Source organism: Vicugna pacos, chromosome 10 (assembly GCF_048564905.1).
Source record: "Vicugna pacos chromosome 10, VicPac4, whole genome shotgun sequence".
Taxonomy (NCBI): domain Eukaryota; kingdom Metazoa; phylum Chordata; class Mammalia; order Artiodactyla; family Camelidae; genus Vicugna; species Vicugna pacos.
Genome location: NC_132996.1, coordinates 2,790,390 through 2,803,454, shown reverse-complemented (window position 1 = coordinate 2,803,454; position 13,065 = coordinate 2,790,390). Strand labels below are relative to the sequence as shown.

The 13,065-nt window shown below is 38.0% G+C and overlaps 1 protein-coding gene across 1 annotated transcript in view; it reads left to right on the top strand.

Annotated features, from left to right (window-relative positions):
- The window catches only part of LOC107034774 (ankyrin repeat domain-containing protein 26-like), a 78,505-nt gene that overhangs the window by 54,586 nt on the left and 10,854 nt on the right, over positions 1–13,065 (top strand). Inside the window, exons 26-31 of the mRNA XM_072970752.1 lie at positions 90–231; positions 2,382–2,592; positions 3,752–3,935; positions 4,779–4,916; positions 6,367–6,879; positions 8,295–8,447. Coding sequence (XP_072826853.1) covers positions 90–231; positions 2,382–2,592; positions 3,752–3,935; positions 4,779–4,916; positions 6,367–6,879; positions 8,295–8,447 — 1,341 coding nt within the window. The remainder of the gene's footprint in view (positions 1–89; positions 232–2,381; positions 2,593–3,751; positions 3,936–4,778; positions 4,917–6,366; positions 6,880–8,294; positions 8,448–13,065) is intronic.

Here is a 13,065-nt window from a genome sequence, read left to right as displayed (position 1 = left end):
TAAAAAGATGGATATTTATCACCTCTGTACACTGAGCATATTTTATAACTATGTTGGAGACATTGTGAAATAGCATTATTTATTTGTAGGTCAAAGAGCAGCTTAATTCTGTTGATGACCTCGGTGACTCATCTCTGGCACTGGAAACAGCTTCTGAGGATCGCAAGTCGCTTTACCCTAACTGTAAGAATACCCTGAGGCTAATCGAACAACTTGGCCCGGAGAGGAAAGGTAGGACCCCCGTATGACTACACAGCCTTTTTAAGTTATCTGGCGGTAACCTGTGCACACCTAGTACTGCCCCAGGGAGCACGGATATGTTACAGTCTGCTGCGTCTCAGAAACCTGCTTTGTGTTAAAGCAGAATCAGACGTGTGTGCTGCCAGCCAGGAGCTGTGGCTGTTCCCTCTCCCTGAGCTTTCTGTTGACTCTGCTGCTCCTACGCCTTCACCCAAGGTCAGGGTATCACTACTTCCCTCCTAGAACGCTGAAATCACCTCAGGAATTTCTTCTCCACTGTTCCATCTCCTGGAACCTTGGTCTACACCGCAACCGTGATTACTAGACAGTTTTTAAAATTCAGGTCTTTGTTACCTCCTTGCCTAAAATCCAGCTCCTGCTTCTCGTAGCTCCATAGTTAAAGGCCACAGTCCTCTGGCTTCATCTTGTTTCCTTTTATTACCCTTCTTTCCACATGAATTTTAGAATTGGCTTGTCAATGTAAAAAAAAAGTCTGCTAGTGTCCTGGAAATGAGATGTAGATTATGTTGAATCTGTAGATTAATTTGGGGAGAATTGACTTCTTAACAGTATGGAATTTTTAACCCCAAACAAAGTTTATTTCTCCATTTATATAGGTCTTCCTTGATTTTCTCAGTAATATTTTAGAGTTTTTAGTGTCTGGATCTTTCTGTCTTTTATGAGTTTACCTGTATTTCTTACTTTTCAGTGCGGTTATAAGTAGTATGTTTTTACTTATTTGTTTTAAAATAATATATTTTAAATTTTAGTTTCTGATGATAGAAATACAGCTGATTTCTGTGTGCTGACTCTCTGCCCTCCAACCTGGCTGAACACATTGATTAGTTCTAGTAGCCTTTTTATGGATTCTCTCAGATTTTCCACGTAACCAAAGGTGGTCAAGCTTTTTCTTCTTTAAACAACTGTGTTACTAAGGATAGTTCACATTTAAGACTTGCAGCCAATAAATACATTCTCTGTCACAGCTAATCAGCTCTGTCACTGTTGCAACAAGAGTAGCCATAGACAGTACACAAGTTAATGGACGTGGCTCTATTTCAGTAAAAGTTTATTTACCAAAGCAAGCAACTCGGACCACAGGTTGGAGTTAGCTGACTCGCACCATGTGATCATATTCCCTGCTGATTAGCAGACAGTTTTACCTCTTCATTTCCCATCCAGATGCCTTTTGGTTCTTTATTTTGTCTGATTGCACTGGCTCTAGTACAGTGCTGAATAGAAGAAGAGAAGCCACTCCTGTCTGGTTCCTCACCTTCTGGGAAAAGCATTCCGTTTTTCACCGTTGCATATGGTGTCAGCTGTAGGCTTAGCACAGATCTTTGTCATAGTGAAGACGTTCCCTTGGTTCCTAGTTTGCTGGAAGTTTTTATCAGTAATAGATGTTGAGGTTTGGCAAGTGCTTCTTTTTATCCACTGACATGATCATATGGTTTCTTTTTTAGTTTGTTAATATGATGAATAACATTGATTTTTACGTGTTAAAACAGCCCTGCATTCTTGGGATACACCCAACTTGGTCACGATGAATTATCCTCTATTGTTGGATTTTTTTCGCTAATGTTTTGTTTAGAATTTTTACCTCCATTTTCATGACATCAGTTTTCTTTCTTGTAATATCTTTGTCTGGTTTTGGATTCAGGGTAAGGATAATGCCAGTTTTATAGAATGAGGACATATTTCTTCCTCTTCATTTTTTGAGGAAAATTTGTGTAGAATTGGTATTAAATTTTCCTAAAACATTTGTTAGAATTCACCAGTGTAACCATTGGGACTGGAATTGTCTTTGTCGTAAGGTATTTAAGTAGGACTTTTGTTCTGGTTTTTAAGATACAGGGCTTTTTAGCTTATTTGTTCTTTCTTAATTGAGCTTTTGCAATTTCTCCCTTTCAAGGAATTTTACCCACTTCCTCTGAATTGTCAAAGTTATTTGCATAATGTTCATAATATTACTTTGTCATTCTTTTAATATCTGCAGAGCTTAGAAGAATGTCTTCCATGTTATAGATGCTCAATATCCATTTGTTCAATGTAGAGATGAATGAATGTGAAAATGCATAGTCCTTTATACACAAAAATTATTCATTAAGTTTGTTTCTATTTTTGTCTTCTTCCTAATGCAGATTCTGATAGGTTATTGAAAATTCAGGATCCAGTTCATTCATTCAGATCAACAGAACTTAAAGAATCTGACTGTGCACTACTTAGAGGAAAACTTAGAGAAATGGAAAATAAGGTGAACTGGCTACACACAGAGCTGCTGAAAACAAGAGAAGAAAAATCACAGTTAAAACTTCAAAATGTGGAGTGGGAACGAGAGCTCCGCCACATGAGGTACTGAATTTCTTGGTTTTAAAGAACTCTTTATATTTACTTTAATACTGTAGGTATGTAGGAGAAGTGTTATGATTGCTAACTTACCTTTTGGGATTTTACAGGGGAGAAAATTTCATTAATATTGTGGAATATGAGACTCTTGGAAATAACACAGCCCTATATATATATATATATCTCCTCATTCTATATATTTCTTTAAAAAAAATCTTTGATCCTTATCTCTCAATTGTCCTCCAGAAAGTTTATATTACTTTACATTCCCACTTGCAGAATTATGAAATGACCATTTTTCTCAAGGTAGAAACTTTAAAAAAAAATTATGCAGTTTGATTCTGAACGTATGAATGGATGGACTAAAAAGTAAAGTGGAAAGTGATTACTGGTTAGTTTATTCAGCATCTCTCTCCTGCAGAGATAAGATTAGTTCCAAGGTCTATGCTGAAAGCATGGATTACTCTTTATTTTTTAATTACTTACTATGGATCCTGCCTTGTACCAAAAGGGATTTAAAAATGATTTACTAAATAAATAATATTCAACAAGGTAAGTTCAAAGTGTTGCAAAAGAAGGAACAGAGTGTAGGGCATCAGGGAGTAGACTCCCCAGCCTCGCCTTGGATTATGCTAATTAGCGGATCTGTGTTCTGGAAAAGACGCCTGTGGATGTTACCTTCCGCTGGAGATCATGTAGGAGTCCCTGTAATACTTCATGAAGTTGAAATTTTATCTCTCATGAACTTACAAACTTGTTTCTAAATAGCAACTTCTCTTTTAACTAGTAACTAAATTCTCTGTCCCAATGAAGGAGTAATTTATGACTATGTGGGGGAAAAAGGTTAATTTTCAATTCAAACCTTACTGAACAATTGCAAAATTTCTTTCCTACACTGTTGACCAGAGTTACTCTTGACTGAAACTCAGTAGCATTGTGTCTTTTCATTGCTACTTTTCAAGTGTGTGTGTGTGTGTGTGTGTGTGTGTATCTTTATGAAGAGATTGAAGTGAGAAATTTAAAATGTGAGACTTAGAAATGAAAAAAAAAAGAGAACATAGAAATTCCGTTGGGGTAATAAATCAGCATGTGAAGAACCATATCATAAAATGAACTTTTTACTTTCTAACAAAACAAATTTTAAGATAAGCATGTTTCACTGCAGATTCACATTAAAACAAGAAACAAAGAAGAATAAAAATGCTTATACATTATATGAAAAATCTAAGGATGATTTAAAAAGAAAAGAGAAACAATACGATGAGCAAGTTTACCTGAAACAACAACTTGAAAGCACTGCCCGAGGACTGGAATGCAAACTGAAGAGCGTAAGGAATAAACCAAATCAGGTAAATTGATCTTAACTTGAAAGCTTCATATCTCTAAAACTGTTTCGTCAATATTGTTTATAATATTCTTTTGAATTAATCTGTATTTTCATTTAAAACAAAAGTTATCTCATCTTAAATATGAACTATGACATTTAGAGCTTAATTTACTAATTTCTTGGTGTTCTTGGTATCTAATAGATGCTCTGTGTCTTTTCTGAATGAAGGAATGGAAGTTAAATTGAGCTTAATCACTAACATAAGGATTGATGATTTTGGTCCATTCAACAAAGTAACAAGTCTAATTCAAATCCATGTGTTAATTTTGGCTTTTTGAAGTTAAAATCCAGGCTAAATTGCCTCGAGGCTAGATGGAACTGGTTAAATGCCTTATAAAGAAATTTTCTGTCACGGGAATTTCAAAATTTGTAGATGCTGACAGGCATATGCAGAATAGATAAAACAAGATTATATTGTATAGCACAGGGAAATATATACAAGATCTTTTGGTAGCTCACAAAAAAAAGTCACAATGAATATATATATGTTCATGTACAACTGAAAAATTGTGCTCTACACTGGAATTTGACACAGTATTGTAAAATGACTATAACTGAATTTAAAAAGAGTAAAAAAGTTTTTCTTTCATGATACTACATCCCTTGTGTTTTTGCTCTGTGATAAATTTAGCTGTCATGTATATTAGAATTTGAGTTATTTATGTGCATTAAAGGTCCCTGTGCTTAAAAAGGCTACTTCTTTTTAACAGGTTTAAAAAAATTTTTTTAAAGATTCCCCTCCTAAGCTTTTTTTGACTTTTTTTTCATGGTATAAAACCCAAAACCTAATGAAATATGTCTCCAGGTTTTAGAAGAGCAAAATGACGCTCAGAGACAACTTTCTCGAGAGCAGAATGCCAGAGTAATGCAAGATGAAATCCTGTCCCATCATCTTTCCCAACAAAAGGAGGCAGAAAAGGCTAATAAGAAAATGAATGCTGAGGTATTTTCTTTAGTCATCTTCAAACATGTGTGTGTATGAATTTGTATACTTACATAGTTTGAAAACCAATACTGTAGGTACAGAAAGTATAGAGGGTTTTAAAAGCCTATATATGTAAATATATTTTCTGGAGGTTTCATTTCCGGTCTATTGGATAAAGCGATATTTTGAATTCAAGTCCACTTGCCGGCAACAGTGACGTAGTGACATTCACAGTGGCCTCATCCAAGGAGAGGCTGTTAATATTGTCCATAGGAATTGATGAACTTTCCATTATCTCAAAACTGTTGCTACTAACGACAGGCATTCCAGTTTCTGGCAGTGATCTCACTCCTTTGATAGACGAATGGAGAGGTTACTTTATCATTTCCACTGATGGTAAGGAGGAAAAAGTATAGCCAGTTCAGAAACCGTAGTTTGGGTGTCATTCTCCTACATGTGATAAAAAGTAACGCTCTGCTGCATGTGGTATCCGATTTCAGTACAAGGAGCTTTCGTATACAGTGATACATATGCCATAATCTATACTTAGTGATAATTTATTGATCAGTATTTTATTTTTAATAAAACAGTTCACTGTATTTGCCTGCTATTTCACATCCATTACTGTTATAAACACCATGAAGAAGAAATAAAAATTATTGCAGAAGCAAATAGTCTCCTGCTTTTCTAAGAAGAGCTCTGCAAATTTGACCTTCTTTAGCTTTAGTGTATTCACCATTAGGGAAATAGAAGGCTTCTCTTGTGTTTATGTATTTATCCTAGAGAAGTAGCTTTGGTTTGATGTAAGTCAGAGAATCAGAAGCCCTGGGGAAAACCCTGCAGCTTGCTTGTGTTTTTAACCCTTTATTCCAGAATTGTCACAGCTAAATGAGTTAACTGATGTTTGTAGACATGCTTAGTACAGTGCTTAGATTTATCATTTATCCGTAGATGTAATTCTTATAACTCGCTCTAAAAATGTTAGAAAGGGAGAATATTTATGGAATATTCTCAGGAAAGAATTTTTTAGGAAATCTAACCTGTCCCAATTTATACAGAGCTAAGGCTCTTACTTTGGGGGTAGCTGTAAAGGTTAGATGTCAGATATAATTTTTAAGTGTAGTCAAATTTATTCATTTTTTATTTTAAGCCTTTTGGGTTTGTTGTATTTCAGAGAAAGAAAGGCCTTTCCGATTCTGAGCTTCTTAAACATCCTTTTGTGGTTTCTTTTTTACTTTCATGGATTCACTGTCTTTAATTAAATTTTTGAACTTTGGGGTATTTCTGGTTGTTTAAAGTTTGAGATTTGTATCCACCTTAAGTTTTTCCAGTTGGATACCCAGTTACTGCAAACTTTTTGTTGTATAAACTTAGAGATTAGTCTTTCACTTCAATGGAAATTATGATATGTCAGTACATATCATTGCGTACAGTTCAAAGAGTAAGAGATGAGGGGTTTCACTTACAGGACACAATGGATTTTGAGCTGTCTGACCCAAAAGATAGCAGCGAGGTGCTTCCTCAGCAACTTCCCAAAGCTGAACATCAATTCCGTGGCCCAGAAATTGAGCTCCATCCCAGGAGAGATGCTCTTAGACCAACGACGTTGGTATTAGAATGTGTGAATAGAGACCGAGGCCAAGCCCAGCGTTCAAACAAGGAAACTGAACCCTTGTCTCAGAGCAAACAAGGAGACATCAACAGATACATTGGAAAGCAGGCATTCTTGAAGGAGACAATATGTAAACTACAAAGTGAAAACACGTTGCTTCGACAGCGACTAGAAGTGGCTCAAAATAAAGCCAGAAGTGAAAAGACAATATTTAATACCCCAGAGCCATTTCTGGATCGCACGGGAAAACTTGAAGCCATGAGCAGACGAGTTCTGATGCTGGAGGAAGGAAACATGGAGTTAATTAAAGAATGCAGACATTTAAAGGACAGACTGTGTCAGTATGAAACGGACAGAGCAGAAATGGAAGTAAGTACCCAGAAAGGGAACTAATTTTCAGAGTTCCTCAAAGAAAATTCAAAGTAGTATCTGATGGAAGCTGAACGTTGAAACTAGTTGAATATAAAAATGTGCGGGCTATAAATATATACACTGTAAAGCAGCCTAAAGGCATTTCTTGTATCCAGCAAACAAAAATTAGACCTGAGAGGTGCTTTACTTTGTGTAAAGATGCCGTGTCACCTGAAATTCTAAGAGATTAAGCCAAAAGTTGTTGACAGATACAGGCAAGTCTTAGTAATTTATACCGCCCAAATCATTTTAATCTTTCTGTCACCACATTTTAGTATCATGAAGCAGATAAATGAAATGCTCAGACCTAAAATGAGTATTTTGAAATTAAGATTCAGTTGTGTGAACAAAAAAGTAAACAAAAAAAAAAAAGAGAAAGAAAAGATTCAATTGTGTGGATTACCTTGACAGTTAATGTGTAAATGCTGTATCTTGCAGTACTTTTCCTTCAGTAGCTTTTCATACATTTTAGTTGATATAACTTTATTTTTATTCATGTCAATTGGAATTAAATTTAGAAATACTTCCATCTCAAATCATGTATGTTATGACCTCTCCACTCCTTAAAGGCATCTACTTTTCATTCAGTCATAATTTGGGACAAATGTAAATTTTAGCAAAACTGTTTGACTTAGTCTCCCCTGTTCTATTTATAATTTACTTTGAACGGTTTTCCAAATAACGTGCTTACACTTCTCATTGCAAGGCTCAGTTACTGTCATTTGGATCTAAGTTTGTCCAGTACAGAGGAACTGGGGCGCTCTGTGATGTACGAGTTTGGCATTGAGGTCCCATTTTCAGACTGAGGAGGAGCAGCCAGAGTCCTGAGTGGCAGGAAGGGAGTGCGTGGGAGGGGTTGGGGGAGCTGTAGGAGCTGCAGTCCAGGAGGTGGGGGAGGCCAGGTTGTCTTGGGTCCCCAAAGGCCATTGGAATAACCTCATTTTTACTGTGAGATGGGAGTCTGTTGGAAGGATTTAAACACCAGATTGAATATGTGAAGAACTCTGAACTTAAGCCTCTAATGAGAAAGAGGGAGAATGTTCCACAGTGTGGAAATTACCAACACTCATCCCACCCACACACCCCTTTCTGTTAGAGACTTCAGTGGGGGTAAAGCTTGGCCGCTTCCTGGGAGTGGCAGGGAATGGCTGGTGGACTGCATCCATTGTCTAAGTTAACTTACTGTCAGTAAGGCAGGAGGGTCACGCCTTCTGTGGGTTTAATGAAATTCAGTAAACAGGAATGTGTGCCTATGAGGAAAAGAAGGTGAACTGATGACTGTGGGGATAGTTGTCAAAGTCCATTTGTTGAAGTTATATATTGTTAACAATGATAAGGTGACTTAAAATTCAGTAACAGAGTTATCTTTTTAGGCCCGTATGAGACAGCTTCAACAAGAGCTGACTGACACCCAAAAGAAAGTGTCCATGTTGGAAGCATCCCTGGAGGTGACAGCACATCATCAAACTAACTCAGAAAACAAGAGACGGGATGGAGAGAGGAAGTCACAGCAAACTGCGAACCCAGTATGTATGAAATTCAGCACGTCGGCCGTGAACGTGCAGCGCAGAGTGTTGCAGGACACTAGCTTTTCAGGGACAGCTTTCTTTTGCATCTTCTTTGTAATTTCACTTTTATTATCTTTATAATGCACTTGTTTCTTAAATTTTGACTTCCATTCTGCCATTCTTTATTTTTTTCTTATAATGTTTACCCTTAGAGAAGTTGAGAATTATACCTGTTTCCTCACAGAAGTTAACTTTTTTTTCCTATTAAACAGTATTTTTTAGTGATCTCTCACCACAATGAGGCAAGGTAGATAAAATCAGAGGACAATGTTTCATGGAATGTTCCAGAAAATTGTCATGTCTCATCTTCACTTTTGTGAATGGATATAGAATCTGTGTGTATTTCATGGATTTCAGAATACCTTGTGCAGAAAGGTCATTATACAAACCAGTTGAAGTTAGGCACTGCCTTCATTTTCTCTTCATTTTAGACATGTTGTCAAAGCATGGAGAAGTTCAGATCACATCTGTACACCCAAAATAGAGAATTAAGAAAATTGTCTAGATCTTGCCTTTGGATTTTTTTTTAACTTTGTTGAGACATAATTCACATATTATAGGGGGATTGCATAACTCAAGTGGTAGAGTGCATGCTTAGCATACACAAGGTCCTGGGTTTGATCCCCTGTACCTCCTCTAAAAATAAGTAAGACTTAATTACTTACCTCCACCAAGAAAGAAAAAAATTCACGTATCATATAATTCGTCCATTTAGGATGCATAGTTAGTATCTCCTAGTATATTCAGAGATGTGCAGCTGCCACCACAATCAGTTTTAGAACATTCCCATCACCCCAAAAAGAAAGCCTGCATCCCTTGGCCATCACCCCCAGCACCGCAGCCCCCCATCCCCCGGCAACCACCAGTCTGATTTCTGTCTCTATAGATGTGCCTGTTCTGGGTGTTTCCCAGGAATGGAATCACATGCTGTGCAGTCCTTCATGATTAGCTATTATCATTTGACAAAACGTCTTCAAGGTTCATCCATGTTACAGCGCTTGTCAGTATTTCCATTTCTGTTTACTGTCGAACAGTACTCGGTTGTGGGGCTAACCCATTTATCCATCCATCAGTTGATGGACCTTTGGGTTGCCTCTGCTTTTTGGCTATTGCTGATAATGCTGCTGTGAACATTTCTGTCCAAGTTTTATTGTAAACATGTTTCCATTTCTTTGGGGAATATACTTAAGAGTGGAAATGCTGTCATATGGGTCATATGGTAACTCTGTTTAACCTTTTGAGGATCTGCCATACTGTTTCCCAGAGTGGCTGCACCATTTAACATTTTTACCCAAAGTGTGTAATTCTCCCAATTTCTATGCATTCCTGTCACCACTGGTCATCAGCTCTCCTGGTAGGTGTGAACTGGCATCTCATTGTGGTTTTGATTTGCATTTTTCTGATTAAGAATGTTGGGGATCTTTTCATGTGCTTATCCATTTGTGTATCTTCTTTGAAGACCTGTCTGTTTAGGTTTTTGCCCATTTTCAAATTGGGTTGTCTTTTTATGAATGAATTGTCAAGAGTTCTTTTTGTATCCTGGGTGCAATTCTTTGATCAGATGTAGGATTTTCAAGTATTTCCTCCTGTTCAGGAGCTTGCCTTCTTACCTTCTTGAAGGTGTCTTTTGAAGAGTAGAGGTTTTTAATATTGATGAAGTTCAGTTAATCTATTTCTGTCTTTTACTGTCCTAGGAAACAAGTGCCAGATCCAGTCATGAAGACACACGCCTGTGTTTTCTTCTAAGAATTTTGTAGTTTTAGCTCTTTCATTTTGGGTTAATTTTATATATGTTGTATGAGGTAGAGGTCAAATTTTGTTCTTTTGCATGTGGATATCCAGTTGTCCCTGTACCATTTGTTAAAAAGACTATTATTGTCTCATTCAGTTATTTGACTCTCATATTGAAAATCAATGGACTGTAAATGTGAGGGTTTCTTTTAGATTCTCAGTGGTGATGCATTGATCTATGTCTGTCCCATGCCAGTACCAATTCAGATGTTATGAGAACTCTTTCCGAGTCTTGCATATTACCAGTTGTTTTACATAATAATAAAAAGTCAGTGTCGCGGAATGTCTGTAACTGTACTTCTGTGGAGATCTGCTGCTTCCTGAAGGGGACTGTGGCCAGCTTATGCCTTGCTAACTCTGTGACATGACAGAAAGCTGGCTTGCAAAGGTAAAGTCCATTCCTTCCCCCCGTTCAGACCTTTAGTTTCTCACCCAGTGCCTCCCACTTCACTCCAGTTTCCATCAAATCATGGTCATGGGATCTGCTGACTCAGTCTGCAATATACTTCATTATGTTGCACTCATAATTCATAGATTCATCCATAGATTTCACTATCTAGAGGCAAAAGATTAAGCCTGGAGGAGATTAATTCAACCTTCCTCTTTGGAAGCCTCTCTAATCCATCATCTTGCCGTTCACGATGAAGTCCTCTTTTGGCTTGGTTCTTGTGTGTAACACTGGTGCCGGTCTTGTTCTTGGTGCAGATCCTGCATTCTCAGCTCCCTGTATCTACCTCCTTTTACTTAAAATGAGAGGTGCCTAGCTGTAGTCTATAGCTTAATGCATAATTAATGAAATAAATATTTCATCCCATCCAAGGAAAATTTTCGAAGAGTACAGCTATTAAAAATTAGATAATGTTCAATCAGTTTATCAGAAACAGATAACAGATTAGTAATTTGAATTTCAAAAGTTGAAAGCCAATCTGTGATATGGGAGAAGCATTGTGCTACAGTATAAAGCTGAGACAGTCTTACCTTCCCTTACCAACAAGCTTTTAAGTAAGGTAAAGGAAAAATTGTATTTAAATACTGCCAAAGGACACTACATTTATGGCTCCATAATATTTTATTTTCTCTCTGAGGAAAGGAAAATGAAGAGTGAGTGCTAGATTAGTAAGTTCTCAAAGCTGTCTGTCTCTGAGAAGTTCAGTTAGTTGAAATGAAGTAAAAAGGTTGATTTTGGTAAGCTGACTTTTTCTAGTTGTTTTTCAATTATTAGACTTGAAATCCTATGTGTCCTTGCTTACCCGTCTTCCTTATACTCAAAGTTGAGGGGAAACTGTGAAATACATGCCTGTTTGTAAGAAGCTGTAATTGGAGGGAACTCTGAAGTACCTTCCTTCTCACTAGTTCTTAGGTTTTTCTTTCAGTTATCTGCTTCTTCTCATCAGCACTTTGTCATTAATAAGTTATTCTCAGCGTTTGTTACTTTCCACTTTATAGGAGACCAGTTTCTACTATATTCAAGTTACATTTCTTACTAGCTTTTTTTATCCACTCTTCTGTTTGTCTGTTTTTGCCTAACAAAATCCCCAGAGTTCATTGGCTTAAATAAGCATTTATTTTGTTCACAACCTACACTTAGGAAAAGTGTGGCCAAGACAGCTGGCCTCTATTCCTCTCAGCTTCAGGTGGGGCAGCTCGAAGGCGGGGGGCTGGAATCACTTGAAGGTTCATCCATTGATGTCTGATGGTTGATGTCGGCAGTGGGCTGTGGCTTTGGTGGGGCAGGCAGGTGGACCACCTCCCCTGGAACACATAAGCTGTCTTTGTGGCCTGAGCTTGCCCACCTGAGACTGGGTTCCAGGGTTAAGAGCGAGGCAGAAGCTGAAGTGCCTTTTCAAACCTGCCCTGCAGTTCACTCGGTGCCACTTTCACTGTTTTCTGTTCATTAGGAGCAGAGCACTTAAGGTTGGCCCATATTCTACCTTTTTTATGGAATTAATTTTGAAAATTTATGGAGACATTCAAAAACCAGCATAATCTTCTCACTAGCCACAATGTTTTGTCACTGCTTTCATACGAGAAGTCCACTTATCCCTACTCAGTCATGAGCAGGTCTCGGTCGCTGTGGTGTTAGGCTCAGGCTCCAGCCCAAGGTCTTACTTTACCATCTTCACCAGGTCCAGGTGGGGCTGAGGTTCCTGGGTGTGGTTTCTGGAGTACAGCCCTTGGGTACACTCCTCTCAGTGCTGAGGCTTGAGGATAAGGAGACACGGGTTATTTGCCGCCACACACCCAACATTCTGCTAAATCCTAAGGACTCCCTCACTCACAGATGGAAGATGGGAGGCACACTGGCCCGTAGCAGTTCTGAAATGCAGCCTGATGCTGCCGGCTCTTTGATTAGGACTTAGTCCTAACCCTGGGACGGGTTCTCCTTCACTGCCCTCTCTGAGCTCTTTGTTTTGTCCCTTTCATGAGCAATGACCTGTGTTTGCAGCTGAGTAGTTCTCTCAAGCCAGCTTCCTCCTTGTAGACCTTCTAAAAAAAACCCAAAGTCCTCTTCCTGTTTTGTACTGTCTTTGTCTCTTTCAGTCCAAGCTAGCAAGCAGTAGTTTTGCTACCACAGTTCTCTTTAAAAACTGAGTTTCCTGTGAATTTTATTGGGTTCATGCCATTGGAAAAGCTACTCTCACGTCTTTTTGAGATAAACTCTTCACCTTGGTCTTCCTGTGAAGCTGTTGTGGGACCATGCCTTTGAAATTCTTACGCTTTCAAGAACTTTAAAGGAATTTGAGGCAGCACGTTAAATCTTTCCAAGGTCTTAACAAAGTCTTGG